General features: G+C 34.1%; 1 protein-coding gene across 1 annotated transcript; it reads left to right on the top strand.

Moving 5' to 3' along the window:
* The first annotated feature begins 6,006 nt into the window (after positions 1 to 6,006).
* On the top strand, positions 6,007 to 6,942 carry LOC107137841 (olfactory receptor 4F4-like). The gene has a single exon (XM_015480279.1). It carries the CDS (start codon positions 6,010 to 6,012, stop codon positions 6,940 to 6,942), a length of 933 nt encoding a protein of 310 aa, XP_015335765.1. The 5' UTR covers positions 6,007 to 6,009.
* The last annotated feature ends 10,897 nt before the right edge of the window (positions 6,943 to 17,839 follow it).

Here is a 17,839-nt window from a genome sequence, read left to right as displayed (position 1 = left end):
TAAAACATCTAAGGATATTAATAATTTGACATGCAGTGCATAACTGTCAAGACATCAGGTAATCATAGATAATATTTTTAAATATTAAAGTAAAGCACTTGCCTGGCATGCACAGGGTACTGGATTCGATCCTCAGCACCACATAAAAATAAAATAAAGATGTTGTGTCCACCGAAAACTAAAAAAATAAATATTAAAAAATTATCTCTCTCTCTCTCTCTCTCTCTCTCTCTCTCTCTCTCTTTTAAAAAAATACTCAGTGGACCAAGATTAGGAGCCTATTTAGACAACTTTGAAATGTATTTGGGTGCACCAAATATTTTTTTGTCTTCATTTTTACTTTTTTTCATTATTATTTTTATTTGTCCTTTTTAGGTATACATTAGAGTACAGTGTATTTTGACATATTATAATACATGGAGTATAACTTATTCTAATCGGGATCCCATTCTTCCTGGTTGTAAATAAGGTGAAATTTCACTGGTAATGTGGTAGAACTGCAAATTGGTGCAACCACTCTGGAAAACAGAATGGAAGTTCCTCAGAAAACTTGGAATCAAACCACAATTTAACCCAGTTTTCCCACTCCTTGGCACACACTGAAAGGATTAAAATCAGCATACTACAGTGATACAGCCACATAAATGTTTACAGAATGTCATTTCACAACAGCAAAGCTTTGGAACCAACCTAGGTGCCCTTCAAAAGATGAATGGATAAAGAAAATGTGGTATATATACACAATGGAATATTACTCAGCCATAAAGTAGAGTGAAATTATGGCCTTTACTGGTAAATTGATGGAACTGGAGATTATCATGCTAAGTACAATAAGCCACCCCAAAAAAATCAAATGCCAAATGTTCTCTGATATATAGACACTACCATACAATAAGGTGGTAGGAGGGCAGATAGAAGTTCAATGGATTAGACAAAGGGGAATGATGGAAAGGGAGTGGAGATGGCAGTAGGAAACACAAGAGAATTAATCATATATAAATTTCCTGTGTTCATATAATAGTAATATTCAAAACCACCAATTTTTAATCATGAGTTGATTTATTTGAGGTATCTCTGGTTTCCATGATCTGATTTCCAAAATATGCAACACTTGGTATTATTCAATATAGCAGTCCTCAAGAGATGCCCATAGTAAATTATTTTTATGATTCTTGTTCTGTCCAGGATACAAAATAGGTAATTTCACCCAAGGGATCACTTCAGATGGTGAATATGTATCATGCTGAGGGAAAGCACTTCCACAGACACTACCATTACCCAACAATGATATTATCTCAATAACACTTTAGAATAAAAGACTAAAAGAAATCTGATCTTAAAGACAAGTTATTTTTAGTAAGTCAACTCATTTCTCTGATTCTCCAAGATATTATTAAAATATTTCTAGGTTTCACATGTTCTCACTATGCTTGGAGCAAAGAATGACTTGTTTAGTCTCTGAAAATCAGAAACTAGTCCATGGGTTTTCTCCTCATACCCTACTCTTACTGGAATTTCCGTGGTTTTATTAGCACACACCACCAAAATGCCTCAGAGACAGTCCCTGGATGGCCACTCCATCTGAGCACCTCATAAAAATAAAATAAAGATGTTGATGTTACTCCATCATAAATAGTATTTTATGTAAAAAGACTGTTAGTAAATACAGAGAAGCAAAGAGGATTACCTATCACATGTGAAGTGATATAAAACTCAGTTGGTACATGCTCAACATGACTAAAACTCATAACCTAAGAGCAAAGGAGGACATGGTGAGCTAGTGGGAGAAACATAGACTTTCCTTTTGTACCTCATCCAGTGCAGAATATTTCAGGCAATCTTTAGAATTTTCTAAATTTAAAGTTTCTCTTTGTAAGACATAAATATTAAGGATCTACCAGGATTTTAGGACTATTATTAGTTCAAAAATTTACTTCTAGGTAAGAAAATTGTACCTAGAATAAGATGATTTTTTTGCTATAGTTTAAACCCCATAAAGAAGCAAGTCAGCTTGTGTCTTTTCCCTTACTTTTCAATGTAATTATTTCAAGAGATAAAATTACCCCCCTACACACATATTGTGGAAGTCACTCTGAGTTCAAGGTAAAAATTCCCAAGGTGATTTAATGGCACCATTTATCCTATTGCCCTTTTTAGTTCCTGTTAAAATATCAATGGCTCCTGGGAATAGCAGGGTAAAAGTAAAGAAATTGGCACATTTCTATAAAGCAAGCAGCATGTAGGACATGTCCTTTGATGTGTATACCAGATAGCCTTGCTGAGTATGTGTGTGTTAATTTAGAGAGAAGGTAATGAGCATGTTTCTGAAAGTCGTCTTATATTTTTGTTTTACAGAAAGTCCTTGTCTGTGCAATAAAAATTTTGTCAAAAAACAATTGGAAACTACTTCTGTAAGATTGAACTGAAAGAACAGAGAGGGAAAATGATTAATATTTATTAAAGATCGGCTGAAAAGTCATAAAAGCTTAACTTCTCTATAGTTCTGTCTTATCTAAACACATTTTAGATTGAGTGGCCTCAAGGTTGCCCTTTTGATCAAGGTCACAAGGTTAGTAAGTAAGAGTGAGATTTCAGACCAATATGACAAATTAAAAGGAAATAGCTAGTCTACTAATATTCCTAACTATGCAATTAATATTAATGATATAAAATTAACTATTATAAAATTGAAAACAGCTAATAATAAAAAATATGATTTCTTCCTGGTAAATTGTTCCCTAAGAAAGTAAATATTCATATTTCAGCAAATTGCTCTCTCAAACACAGTTGAAATCTTTTTTTCTTTTTAATACATTTAATTTAATTAATTAATTAATTAATTTTTCATGTGGTGATGAGAATTGAACATAGGGCCTTGCACGTGCTAAGCAAGCTCTCTGCTACTGAGACACAACCCAGGCCCCTGAAGTCCTTTTTCCTATTAGTCATTTTCTCTTTCTTATTCCAACAGAACAGATCTAGAACTAACTATTGAAAACTCACCCTGGACTGTTTCTATTGATAAGAAATTAAGTTTATGGAAAAAGGGCTTATCAAGAGAGGAAGAACATTGGGGGTTGAAGCCCGTGTTCACCAGGTTGACTGTGTTTATCTTTTCGGGCTGCATATATATTTCAAAATGTATAAAACTGGGCTGAGGTTGTGTCTAAGTGGTAGAGCACTCCCCTAGCAGGTGCAAGGCATAGGGTTGGATCCTCAGCAACACATATAAACAAATAAAAAAAAAAAAAAAATATATNATATATATATATATATATGCATAAAACTGCACACTATGAATATAGGCAAGTTATTATATGGCCAATTGCACTAAAATAGAGGCTTTGTTAAAAATATCTCAGATGGGGCTGGGGTTGTGGCTCAGTGGTAGAGCACTCGCCTAGCATGTGTGGGACCTTTGGTTCTATCCTCAGCACCACATTTAAAAAAATAAATAAATAAAGGTATTGTGTCCAACTATAACTAAAAAATAAATAAATAAAGATCTCAGATGTCACAATGCCTGTATTTTAAATTTTCTTTTTTTTGTTTTGTTTTGTTATTGTTGTTGTTGTTTTGGCACTAGGGATTGAACCCAGAGTTACTTTACCACTGAGCTAAATCCCCAGTCCTTTTATTTATTTATTTATTTTATTTCTTTTCTTTTCTTTTTCCTCTCTAGCTTTCGCATGAAAGGGAAAACATATGACCCTTAAGTTTCTGAGTTTGGCTTATTTCAGTTAGAACAATGTTCTCAAGTTCCATCCATTTTCATGCAAAAACATAATTTCATTTTTCTTTATGGCTGAATGAAACTCCATTGTGTATATAAACCATATTTTCTTTATCCATTCATCTGTTGATGAACACCTAGGCTGGTGCCAAAGCTGATGTCTATGAGGTTTTTCTTGTCTCCTTGTTATGTTTTCCAATGTATGAACAGATTGATGTAACTCCTAACAAAGATGTACTCAAGGGATGTTTAAAGTAAAAAAACAAAAACAAATCCATGAAAACACAAATCCACAAAACACAGAACAGGAATATTTCACTCCAGGGATGTCTTTCAGTATTGAATATATTTCAGGCTAAGAGAAATCACTTCCACAGATACTCTCTTGCCAGAACAATGCTTGTCACCTCAAGTGTGTTTCCGAAGAGGATACTGAAAGAGAATGTGAGCTGACAGAACACTCATGCTGAGTAAGTCATTTCATGTTCTCTGTGATGTTCAAAGGCTATTTTAAAAGGATTTCTATGTATCTGTTTCACACAAACTGTTAGTCTTACAGTTGAAAATGACTGGTTTAGCTTCAGATATTTCCATAAAACATTGCACAGGGTTTTTCTTTGTCCCCTATTCTTATTGGAATTTCTGAGGTTTATTTAACAATAATGCCAACACTACCATAATGCTTTGCCTCAGAGCTTCTCTCTGGTGTGAGTAGAGGGATTGCAGTTCTTTGACCAGAAGTTTCCAATGATCCTTGCTTAAATGGTCCATTGAATATGAATGAATAAAATTTTATATTAGAGAAATCATTGTATTCTAAGGTAACTTTTAGTGTAAAGATAGAAGTAAAATCCAATGCAAAGTGATATTCATACTGAAATAGTATTAAACGTTATAACCTGAGGAAAAAGGAAGATGGAACAAGGCACTAAGAGGATCGTGAAATTTCTTCCTGTGGATCTCATCCAATGTGTGCCTTGGCAATCTATTAAGTTCTTTGAGGAGAGATTCTCCTTGTAAAAAATAAATATCAAGAATCTCAGTTTTAGGATTATTATAGAAAATGATTTTTATAGAAAGCTATCACACCTAGAAGGAGAACCAAAATTTGTTACTATATTTTATTTATTTTAATCAATAAATAAATCTGTACTTTTAAATGTGGTACAACTTGATCTTGACATATCTGTACAATGTGGAATGAATAAACCAAGGTAATTGATATATACATTGTCTCAATTAATTGTTATTCATGTTGCAACATTTGAAATTTGTATTCTAGAAGTTTTAAAACATATAGTACACCACAGTACATGGTGGTAGACACCTGTAATATTCTCAGAAATTCAGGAGACTGAAGCAATAGGATCCTAAATTAGAGGCCAGCTCAGTAACTTTTTCAGGCACTACACAATTTAGTGAGATCCTATCTCAAAACAAAATGTAAAAGAGCAGGGGATATGGCTCAGTGGAGTGCCCTGGGATGAATTCTCAGGACCCACTCACCCCAATAAAATATATATTTAAGTCTGAGTTGGCTCCATTTTAGTCTCAGTGTTTCATAATTCTCCACAGATTTTGCCTAATTCAGTTAGCTGATTAAATAATATTCATTTAATTTATAGATTTTAAAATTAATGATGAGTTATGTATGTGAGTTTGTATCCAAATCTTCATATCAGATATTTATTATATGATCTTTCTTGCAGTTTTTATCTATAAGAAATTGAACAACTATACACTTTAGTGATAAGTTTATAATTAGTTTTATGATAAATAGAACAGCTACAAAGAAACTGTAATATTATGTCAAATCTTTTTACCATATTTCAATATGCCATGTCTTCCCAAGGACATCATCTAAATTTTTGCTATTTAGTATAAAGATTCCTGTTGTTTACCCATCCAGATCACTTTTACTGATCTGATCCTTTTAAACAGTGAACTGGAGCTAATTATCAGGTAACAACTCAAACATGTGTTAGATTTTCCCCTTCCTCTCCTCATTTCCTGCTGGTGAAAGAACACTCATAATGAATTATTTACATGCTAATCACGTTATTCTCTTGAAAAGCCAATCACAGTTATCTTTCTTTTTGAGCATAATACCAGATATGTTTAGCCCTGATTTTCCTCCATTTATACTTTTCAATTTCAGACATAGATGCTAAATGTCAATGTAAACATCAAATTCTAAAAGTCAAGTTCCTTTTTTATCTCCATAACTGACAATCTGTTCTTCTCTCAACGTTATTTCAGAAGACACATTGAATAAAATGGAAGGAGGAAATCAATCCAGAGTGTCAGAATTTTTGCTTCTGGGACTTTGCCACTCATGGGATATTCAGGTTTTGCTCTTTACGATATTATTTATGATTTACCTGATGACTGTTTTTGGAAATATTTTTATCATGCTACTAATCATCAAGGATACCCATCTCCATTCCCCCATGTACTTCTTGTTAGCCAACCTATCCTTTGTTGACATGTGGCTTTCCTCAATCACCACTCCTAAGATGATCATAGGATTTCTCAGGGAGAACCAGAGCATTTCCTTTAGAGGTTGCATGTGCCAGGTTCTCTTTGTGCATTTTATTGGATCAAGTGAGATGATAATACTGGTGGCCATGGCCTATGACCGCTACGCGGCCATCTGCAAACCCCTCCACTATACTACCATTATGAGTCTGCAAAAGTGCATGAGGCTGGTAGTGATTGCCTGGATTGCTGGCTTTGTGCATGGCATGAGTCAACTGGTTGTAATTGCACAGCTGCCTTTCTGTGGCCACAGAGAAATAGACAGCTTCTTCTGTGACATACCACTGGTAATCAAGATGGCCTGCATGGATTCCTCTAATGTAGACACTTTAATAAACATTGACTGTGGGTTTGTGGCTGTAACCTCCTTTATTCTATTACTGATATCCTACACACATATTCTTGTCACTGTTCGCCAAAGCTCTAAGTCTGGTGCATCCAAGGCTCTTTCTACATGCACTGCCCACATCATAGTGGTGGTGCTTTTCTTTGGGCCCTGCATCTTCATCTATGTGTGGCCAATCGGCGTTCCGTGGTTGGACAAATTTTTTGCCGTGTTTTACACTGCTATAACACCTCTTCTAAATCCTACAATTTACTCTTTGAGAAATAAAGATATTAAAGAAGCTATGAAGAGATTCAAAAGCTATTACTATGGATTCCAAGGCTAATATTTAATGCTCTGAAGCAAGTGAGTGTTTCAAATTGGCAATATGTTAATCTTATACAATAGCTTGAAAATTATAACATGTTCAATTTGTGTCCACATGTTATTACTGTCTTCAGATACAAGAAAAAGGGTATTATAAATCAGAACATTTCAACATTTCCAATGAAAGCAATGTGATACCTTGAATTATTTTCCTAGAATCCAAACACTATTAATTCTTCTTTATGGGGAAATTATTTAATTAGTCTCTCTATGCTTTAAACTACATTAAAGAAACTCATGTAATACATTCAACACCACCATAGATCCAATCTGGTGGACTGCATCTTCATGAAACTTTTTAAATTTCCTTTTAATTCCATTAGACAAAAGAGGCTTATGAAACATTTGAGGCTTTTCCATATTTCACTTATCTTTTTAAAAAAGGAAAAACATTATTATTCTCTTAAGAGGGATTCTTACCCAAATATGAAGGGGAGAAATTGAAAGAGAATGAAAGAAAAGTGATAAAACATTTAAGGAAAATGGTGGAGATTATGTTCTGTTTGGTTTTCATTAATTCAATAAAAATCAAATCAATAAATAATTAATGATATTTGCTATAGTTATTAACCTGAAAAAATGATACTTTTGCTGTCAATTATTAATCAGTTTTGTAAATACCCTGAAATGTAATCTACCTGAAGCAGGGACATGGCTTACCTAGTTATTTCTTAAAACTGTAGTACATAGTACACTGGAATAGACACTTAGCAAAGTACTTTAATAAATCAAATAGAAACCAATATTTTTATTTATGTGCCTATAAAATTTATTTCTCAAGGTGTACTTAAATAAGCTCTTTTGAAATTTCAAAAATTTTCCTAACAAATTCAGGTTAAAAATGATATTTCTTTTCTTTTTTCCAGAATGATAGATTAAGCGGCTCAAAACTTATTTGTCGGCATCTATTAAAAAATGTTAAAATGAAAAGATGGCATATGAACAATTTTTATTTCTTTTATATTGGAGCTGTTTACAACAAATGACAGAATAAAATAATAATGCAGATATCATCCTTGACTGCCTGGTCTATGTCATTATATGTCATTAGTTTTCATGTATTCTCTTCAGTGCTTTAGTATTATGCCCAAGTTGTTAATGAGAAAACAAGACCCAAATATAGGAACCAAATTTCTTGAAGGTAACACAGCTTTATTTTGCTTTACTTAAAGAACTGAGAGGTGAATCATACTCCCAAGAGTGTTTATCTATTATTTGCCACTCAACAGCACTATAGAAAATTTACTTTTTACCAGTTATGTTAAAGGATAACTCATGCCAAGAATAAAGTACCAAAACATCTCTATTAAGCTAACAAATAAAACACTGATTATTGTAAATGGTATAATTTCAATTTAATTTTCTCTATCAATATATATTGTGAAGAAAGTGAATACCTCTCCAGCACATGACTGTTCACCTATGGTCACAAAGAACTGGCAGTCCATCATTTGGTTGTCTCTATCTTAGAAATAGCCTCAATTCACCTTCAATGGTACTCTTTCAACCACTGTGTTTTCAGAGTATGTACTAAGTTAATTTTTTTTCCTACCTAGAATGCTTACTCTGTACAGTCGTTAGAAGGTAAACTTGAGATTTAAGCACTATTTTAAGGATTTCATGAAATGGGTATAAAAATTAAAAACACTGATTTCACAATCTGTAACATAACCTGGCATGACAAATTCATATTAGTAAATGCCCTCACCTCGGACATTTTTATACTTTTTAGCATAAAATTTAAATTTTAACATAAAATGTAATCCAAGTATATACACTTTAATCTGGCAGACCCGTCTAATTAATTCTTTCTGTTTTCTGTTAGAATCATCTATACAAATACTAATCTAGGGGTCTTGAAGATATGAATGTTCCTTAGATAAAGCACAAATAACCATAGCTAGTTTTCATTTTCAAATTATTGAAAATATTGTTTTCAACTCTGGTGAAAGTATACCTTTCTTGGGATGAGAGACCCCCAATCCGACACAGCATGAAGTTAGAGGAAAGAGAGGAAAAATGTTGTGAGTGGATAATAAGTATAATAATGAGAGTAGCTTCTCCCACTTTCTCACCTTCATTTTCAAATCTTAAAAATAAAGATTTTTTTCTCCCATGAGAGCCATACAGGGCTCATCACTATGACATTCAACATTCTGATAGTCCACTTGTTTATGGGTGATCATGTATGTGGTCAAATTAGTAAATTCATTGGTCATGGACCCATTGCTTCATTTGAGTGGCTGTCAAATAAAGTTTGCAGAAGTTCCATGACTGTTAATAAGAAACTACTTAAAACCACAGATGGTGGTACCAGCTGAGATATTACCATAGGAAAAATATGCATATCTATAGTAGGTATTCATTCGAATGAGACAAAATCCTACTTCCTCCATGGTATAAATATTCTAACACCATCAACCTACCATTAGGATCTCCACAGAATACTGTGCCATATTAGCAGCTGGGTACTAAATTGCTGATAGCCAGAAAATATATACAAGGTGTTATGTTTTACTCTCTAGGGTTGCTGGGCTCATTTTCTCTTTTCAGCAAAAAATTAAAGAAGAGGACACAGAGATAGCAAGCAAGAAGTATGTTTATTGCAAAAGCAACAGAGGTAGAAAGATAGACCTTTCTGAAGAGAAGGGGACCCAGAGCTGGGAATCCAGGTGGGGAGTATGGGCCTGTTGTCTTTTATGGTATCTGGAATTTCCTCCTTTCCTTTTGTCCTCCCTGTCTACGCGTTCCTCACCATTATTGACTGCTGGCCCCTTGGTCCATGCATCTATTTTTAGTTTTTCTATTGGGTCCCCTTCTTAGGAGCATGAGTATAGATGTGTCTGTCTGATTTTGTCCTTCACTTGGGTGGTCTGCCTTAGTTAATGAGGAAGTTGATCTCATCAGAAGACCCTCTTCCATGCTCCTTTGTTCTGGCCCTGCTCCACCCCCTCACATACCATCTTTCGCTGGCCACCTAAGCCCTTCTATATCTCCCTCATATGCAGGACCTCAAAATATTGTCATTTTACATGTGGACTCACTGAGCAAGCACCTGGACAACTTTGTTAAAAAGAGGCTAACATGCAAAAAACCTGTGCTTTTTCTACCTAAAATATCTTCTTCTGCAATGAATGTCCTCTAGGACATTCAAATGGGCATCTATATTTTGATAATCTGTGCCCATTATGAAAGATCTATTACCAGAATTTATCCCTAACTTTCTTTGTCATCAATATTTCTAGTCTCTTAATTCTAAGTCCAGATCATCTAAGAAACTTTTATCAATTATTCATGAATCAATATAGACCCATGCTTTTTACAAGTCACAGGGAATAAACAAACGTACTGTCACAATTTCTTCCCATGTGCATCATTTCTCCTCATCATTATCTTATATGGCCACAACCATATTAAAAAAAATGCTTGAGCATGTTACCAAAAGTTTGGTTCTTGTCCCCATGCCAATTTAATACTGAGGACATGGTTTTGAGAAAAAGGGGGAAAAGAGGTTTATTGCTTTGCTAGCAGCAGAAAAACACAGAGGACTCCAGTCCCAGAGGTTGTGGTTCTTCCCATCAGGGAGAACAGAGGGCTTTTAAAGACAATATGCAAAGGCTCCATTCTAGGTATGCCCTGAGAGTGGGTCCCAGGTGTTTCCTGGATGGTGTGTTGAAATTCACTTGTTAATTTGGGAGATAGTCACTTTGTAGTTTTTCTGGTGACATCTTCTTCCTGCAAAGAACAGATAACTCCAAGCAATCTGGTTTCCTGCCCCCAGGTTAGGAAAGGGGAGAGGAATAATAGGAAAATAAAAACATATTCTTTTAAAATAAGCACCAAAGGCTATATTCAAAAGTGAAAGTGCACCGTTGCCACAAGCATAATGTATTTCATGACTGGGGCTATAAGACTACAGACCATTTCTTCTAATTACTGCCAAAATATCATTGTAACAGGGGTCCACTTCACATTTTGAATATAGCCCTTGTTGCTCTGAGGCTTATTTTGAGAAGGATATATTTTTTTCTCTCTCTCTTCTCCCCTTTCTCCCTCCCTAGCTTCCCCTAGTTAATTGTCCTTGAACAAACACACCACAGGAAGAAGATGACTTTCAGAGAGACTAAGAAGTGAATATCTAACACATTATGCTTCAGAGATGCTCTCAAGTCTCTTGTGTGGGGATATCACAGTTCTTAGATGGCCACTCCATCTGAGCAGTACCCAGTTATCCTCCTCCAAGTGGTCCTCCCATTAAATAATATTTTCTACATCATAAAAAGTGTTGATGTAAGAGAACTTTTAATACATTCAGAAAAGCAAAAAGGATGACCTATCACGTGTGAGGTGATTTAAAGCTCAGTTGGTACATGACTCAACATAACTCATAACCTAAGAGCAAAGGAGGGCATCATGAACTAGTGGGAGAAATATGGATTTTCTCCATTTGTACCTCACCCAGTGTAGAATATCTCAGGCGATCTATTGAATTTTCTAAATTTAAGTTTCTCTTTGTAAAACATAAATGTTAAGAATCTAGCAAGGTTTTAGGACTATTAATCTAAACATTTACAGAAGAATATTGTACCTAGAAGAAGATTTTAAAAAAAATTGCTGTATTTCAAACCCCATAAAGAAGCAACTCAGTTTGTCTCCTTTCACTTACTATGCAATGTAATTATTTCAAGACATAAAATTATCCCCCACACACATATTTTAGAATTCATTCTGTGTTCCAGTTAAGAATACCTTAGGTCCTTTAATAGCACCTTTTATCCTGTTGCCTCTTTTAGTTCCTCTTTAAATATCATTGGCTCCTAGAAATGGCAGGGTGAAAGCTGAAGAAGATATGATATTTCCAGAAGGCAACAGTATGTAGGACATGTCCTTTGATGTATATACCAGGTAGCTTTGCTGAGTATGTATGTGATAATTTAAAGAGAATATAATAAGGATGTTTCTGAAAGTTTATCCTGTATTTTTTTTTACAGAAAGTCCTTTTCTGTGAAATAAAATTTTTGCCAAAAAATTTGGAAACTGTACTGCTGCAAGATTAAACTGAATGAACAGAAAGAGAAAATAATTAATGTTTATTCAACATTTATGAAAAAGTCATAAAATGTAATTGCCTTCTGTATAATTCTGACATCTTTACAATACATTTTAGATTGAGTGACTTCTTTGCACAGATGAAGAAATGGAAATATAAAGTAGGTTTAGATCAAGATGACCAAAAAGAGAGAGATTTAAGACCGGATATGACAAATTAAAAGTCTATGGCTAGTCTGCTAATATTCCTATGAAATAAATATTAATATAATATTAAATATTATAAAACTACTAAAAACAAAAGCTGATAAGAAAAAAATATAATTTCTAACTGGTAAATTGTTCCCTATGAAAGCATATATTCATCTTTTAGCAAATTTCTCAAACACAGCTGAAGAACTTTTTTCTGTTAACTATTTTCTCTCACTTATTCCAACATAATAGATCTAGAACTAGCTACCGAAAAATCATCCTAGAACATTTGAATTGATAAGAAATTAAGTTTAGTGAAAGAGGTCAAATTTTTCAAGTTGCTCAGAGGGCATAAATCTATCAGGTGTTATACTTGAACATTTTCTTGAGAAATTAAATGTATACAATGGAGTATTATACATTTTGTAAGATGTATGTGCTTGTCTGTTTGTGTATGTATAGCACATATATACACACATATATATTATTATTACTCTTTTAAGTTAAATTTTTGTAAATTCCACATATAAGATTATGTGGTGATTTAACCAGGCATGTTGGCACAGGCCCGTAAACCCAATGGCTCAGGAGACTGAGGCAGGAGGATCCCAAGTTCAAAGTCAGCCTCACAAGCGCAAGGTGCTAAGCAAATCACTGAAACACTCTCTCTAAATAAAAATACAAAATAGGGCTGGGGACATGATTCAGTGGTCAAGTCCCCCTAAGCTCAATCCCCAGTACATTCCCCACCCCACCACCCAAAAAGATTATGTGGTAATCTCAATTTTTTAAAATATTAAAACAAAATAATATTATTGACTCCCCCAAATGAACTTATGATCATATTGCATAAGAAACAAATAGAAATGCTTTAGAATTAATTAATCTAAAGAAGAAAGGGAATGTAGATTACATTGATGAAGTTGAGAGAGCTATAATTAATATCTTCTACCACAACTCATATACAGTGTTACAGAGGATTTGATCAGGAAGAGAGTCTTTAAATACAAAAATCTCTGGAGCTCTGCCTGAGATGGAACACAACATGGAGGGTTCCACGCCCCAGGACGCTATGGAAACTGTTTATCTTGGCGAAGAACAATCAAGAGGGTGGTGGAAGTGCCACAATACTGGTAGCAACAGTAAAAATAGCTGAGCAAATGGGAATATAATGGTGAGTACCACCCAAGAGGAGATTATAGTCAACCCAGACTCTGGAAACCTGTTTACAAATGTCAGTTTACACCTTCTCAAGAATAATCAGAGAAGAACACGGTGCAGATGGTATGGATGAAGGGGAAAGAGACGTTACCAGGAAGGAAGAACTTTGGGGGCTGAAGCACATTCATCAGGTTGGCTATGTTGACCTCTTCAGGCTGCATATATTTCAAGATGTATAAAACAGCACTGTGAAAATACGCAAGTTATTATATGCTTAATTGCACAAAAATAAAGGCTTTGTTTAAAAGATCTCAGATGTATTTCAATTTCAATTTATTTATTTATTTATTTATTTATTATTTACTTTTTAAATTTTTTTTTTAATTTTATGGCATGGTCTCACTAAATTGGTGAGGGCCTAATTAAATTGTTGAGGCTGGCCTCAAAATTGCAATCCTATTGCCTCAGCCTCCCAAGCCCCTGGGATTACAGGCATGTGCCATCATGCCTGGAAAATTTCCTATTTTTTGAAAAAAAATTCTAGAAATAATCTTGATAATTTGATATCCAGTGCATAACTGTCAGGATGTCAACTAATCACAGATAATATTAAAACAACAGTCAACCAACCAAGATTATCTACCTATTTAAACAATGTAGTCATATATCACATAGGTGTATGATTTGTCTTTTAACTGAAATTAAAACTTTAGTTGAATCTAATTATATCAAGTTAAAGATCAAGTTTTCAGATGTTACCTCTTTATTATTTATAGGCATAATGTTTAAATTTTACTAAGTTTTAACTCACAGATGATTTTTTTCTACATTTTTTATTAAGTATTATAGGTACATAATAGTGGAATTCATTGTCATATGTTCATATATGCACAAATATAACAATGTAATTTGGCCAATATCACTTCCCAGCACTTCTCAGTCTCTCCCCTCCTTCCACCTCCTGGTATCTTTCCTGAACTGATCTCCCTGTGATTTTCATGAGATCTACCAACATGTTTCTTTTGCTTTTTCCTCTCTAGCTTCCAAATGTGAGAAAAAACATATGACCCCGAACCTGAGTTTGGCTTATTTAGCTTAATATAATGTTCTCAAACTCCAACCATTTTCCTGTGAATGACATAATTTGATTTTTTTTAATGGCTGAATGAAACTCCATTGTGTGTATATATGCTACATTTTCTTTAACCATTCATCTGTTGATGGACATGTAGGCTGGTTCCAAAGCTGATCTCTGTGATGTTTTTCTTGTCTCCTTGTTATGTTTTCCAATGTATGAAAAGGTTGATGTTATTCCTAATAAAGATGTACTCAAGGGGTGTTTAAAAAAAAATCCATGATTCTTTTTCTGCCTGAAACACAGAACAGGAAAATTTCACTCAAGGGACCTCTTTTGTGTTTTAAATATGTCAGGCTGAGGGAAATCACTTCCACAGATACTGTCTCCACACAACAATGGGTGTCAACTCCAGTGTGTTGCGGAAGAGCACACTGAAAGAAAATGTGACCTTACACAACACCCATGTTGAGTAAGTCATTTAATGTTCTCTGTGATGTTCAAAGATTTAGAAGTAAAATCCAATGCATAATGATGTTCATATTGAAATAGTATTAAAACTTCTAACCTGAGGAAGAAGGAAAACAGAACAAGGCACTAGAAGGAACGTAACATTTCTCAGTGCACCTCACCCAGTACATATCTTACACAATCTATTAATTTCTTTAAGGGTAAGAATGTCCTTATGTAAATATTGATATTCTCAAAGAGTTTTAGGGTTATGATAGAAAATATTTTTCATAGAAAAATAGCATATCTAGAAGGAGAACCAAAATTTGTGGCTATATTCTATTTATTTTAATCAACAAATAATTCTGTACATTTATGTGGTACAATCTGTTGTCTTGATATATGTGCACAACATGGAATGGCTAAATCAAGGTAATTGACATATCCATCTTCTCATTATTCATATTACAACTTTTGAAATTTGTATTTTAGCAGGTTTAAAACATAAAACACACCACAGGATGTGGTAGTGCACACCTGCAATACTCTCAGCAATTCAGGAAGCTGAGGCAAGAAGATCCACAAGTTAGAGGCCAGCCTCAGCAACTTAGCAAAGTACTAAGCAACTTAGTGAGTCACTAAGCAATTTAGTGAGATCCTGTCTCAAAACAAAATTTAAAAAGCCTGGGGATGTGGCTCAGTGATTTAAGTGTCCTGGGATGAATTCCCAGTACCCAGCCACCACAATAAAATATATAATGCATTTTATTTATATTTTTATAATATCATAATAAGCTGTGGCATAGACCAATATACCCAATTCCTCTTGACCAACTGAAGCTATATCCTTTGGCCAATATCACCTCCTGCCTTTGGTAACCACCATTCTACTCTTTATTTCTATGCATTTAACATTTTAGATTCCACATTTAAGTGAGATCATATAGCATTTATCTTTCTGTGCCTGACTTACAAACCTAGAAGCCATTATGCTGCTATACTCTCTACCTCCAAAAAGAGTTTTTCCTTAACTTTATAATTTTAACAGTTTAAGAATTATCATTAACCCTGTTTGTGAAAATTCTGAGTTAAAGATAAGAAACCTAAATCCACTCTTACACAATGTTCTACTGTCCCCTATAGATCCTCTTAAATTATTAATAACTCCTCCTGGGCCAGAGCAAAATTAAAAAATGAAAAGGGCATAGCAGAAAGGATATGTCTGATATGGGCTATGCGCCTGTCCATCCCATAGTTTTGCTAAGCGTGTGTGTGTTAATTTAGTGAAACTGGAAATAGTTAACATTTTTTAAAGGCAATTGTAATAAATGCTCTAACAGAGGTATGCTCACCAGTACTCTGACAGGACAAACAGGGTACAATCTTGTTGTGGCACATTTGTGCTGGGATTATTCAACAGCATCACCAAGCCTTCAGAGTCAATTCAAAATCCTTTATACCCATGGGCCTTTCAGCTGGCCACTGCCAACCTTCCCACTGGCCTCCCACACACTTCACTCAGGCCATTTGTCGTTTCCCTACAGGTCATGTGACTTCACCTCTGACCTGAGTGTTCTGTTCCTCTCCCTGAGATGTTCTCTCTGCAGGACTTGGCGAAATGTTCCTCCCTGACCCCACTCATAAAGAAAGGCAATTGCATATGTTTCAATGAGAGAAAGTAATTGGCTGTACATTAAAGTTGTTGTTTTTTTTCCAAAAAGCCTTGAAAACTGTACTCTTAAAGATAGGGAATAACTTATAGTTATTAAATTTCACAGTACCAGAAAATATATGTGATTTTATTTTTTTGTTGTTCATTTTCACATCATGCCTATTAGATTAAATAATCTTTTTTTAAATGAGAAAATAAAAAAAAGTAAGAGATTAGTATCAAAGTCACAGTTCACAAGAGTGATATCTCAGACCAGATCTTACAAATCAAAAAATAGATGACTGTTAAACTTTCTTAAATAATGATTGTTTAACTTACCTATTAATATTAGATAATATAGTTATAGTATAATAATTCTTAAATGTTAGTAGTTTATAAAACTAATGAAAATCAGCTGGATTTCTTACTGCTGTAAATGTTCCCTGTGAAACTATGTGTTCATTTTGTAGTGATTGCCACCAAAATTCTGCTTTTGTTATTAACACTCTTCTATGTCATTTATTCCAACAAGTAGAGAAATAGCTACTAATTTTTTTTCCTGGAAAGTTTTGCCATGATAGAAAATTCAATTTCAAAAAAAAAGATATTTCAAGTTTCTCAGGGGCACACACATATCATCTGGTATGCTATCAGGGTATTATCCTTAAGTCAGGTAATTCTCATTACAGATTATATGTTTACTTGTACTTTGAGGCTATTATCATATTCATCTCTCTTTCAACAGAAAATGTATGCTTTGTCAAATTGCTTTAGGAATGATTCTTTCTTTCTGTCCTTAATCTGTACTTCTGAGATCTCAGAGTAAGATAAGGGAACTGTTTGGGAAGCTGTAGTGGTTTCCATTCCTCACCTGTTCTCCTTTGTATCACCTTGGAAAGTTCAGAGTATAAAAGGAGATGAAAGCTGATAAAAAAAATGGAGCAATGTCAAGGAAGAGAATTAATAAAGAGGTGAGGAGAATGGGCAGTAGTCTTTCTAATCTCCAGTTTCAGATACCTCAGTTTATTTATGGACGAACATAAGCAATATCATTGTTATATTAAGATTTAATTTCTCATCACTGAAGTTTTAACTTCTTATCTACTAAGCATTAATAGTCAAATATAATAACTTCCTACATATCTCTATAATATATTCTTAGAAAAATTAGATTAAGTAGATGATAGGTAGATATATAGATAATAAAATAGACAAATTTTATGACTTTGACTGAGATGATACTATGTCAAGGCTGGTTGATTTCCCAACATTCATTCA

This window comes from Marmota marmota, unplaced genomic scaffold (assembly GCF_001458135.2).
Source record: "Marmota marmota marmota unplaced genomic scaffold, marMar, whole genome shotgun sequence".
Lineage (NCBI taxonomy): Eukaryota > Metazoa > Chordata > Mammalia > Rodentia > Sciuridae > Marmota > Marmota marmota.
Note: the sequence above shows the minus strand (reverse complement) of the source record. Positions and strands in the feature narration are given on the sequence as shown.

Bases quoted from the DNA above. Each gene is read 5' to 3' on its own strand.
- LOC107137841 (XM_015480279.1), top strand. From the start codon at position 6,010: ATGGAAGGAGGAAATCAATCCAGAGTGTCAGAATTTTTGCTTCTGGGA.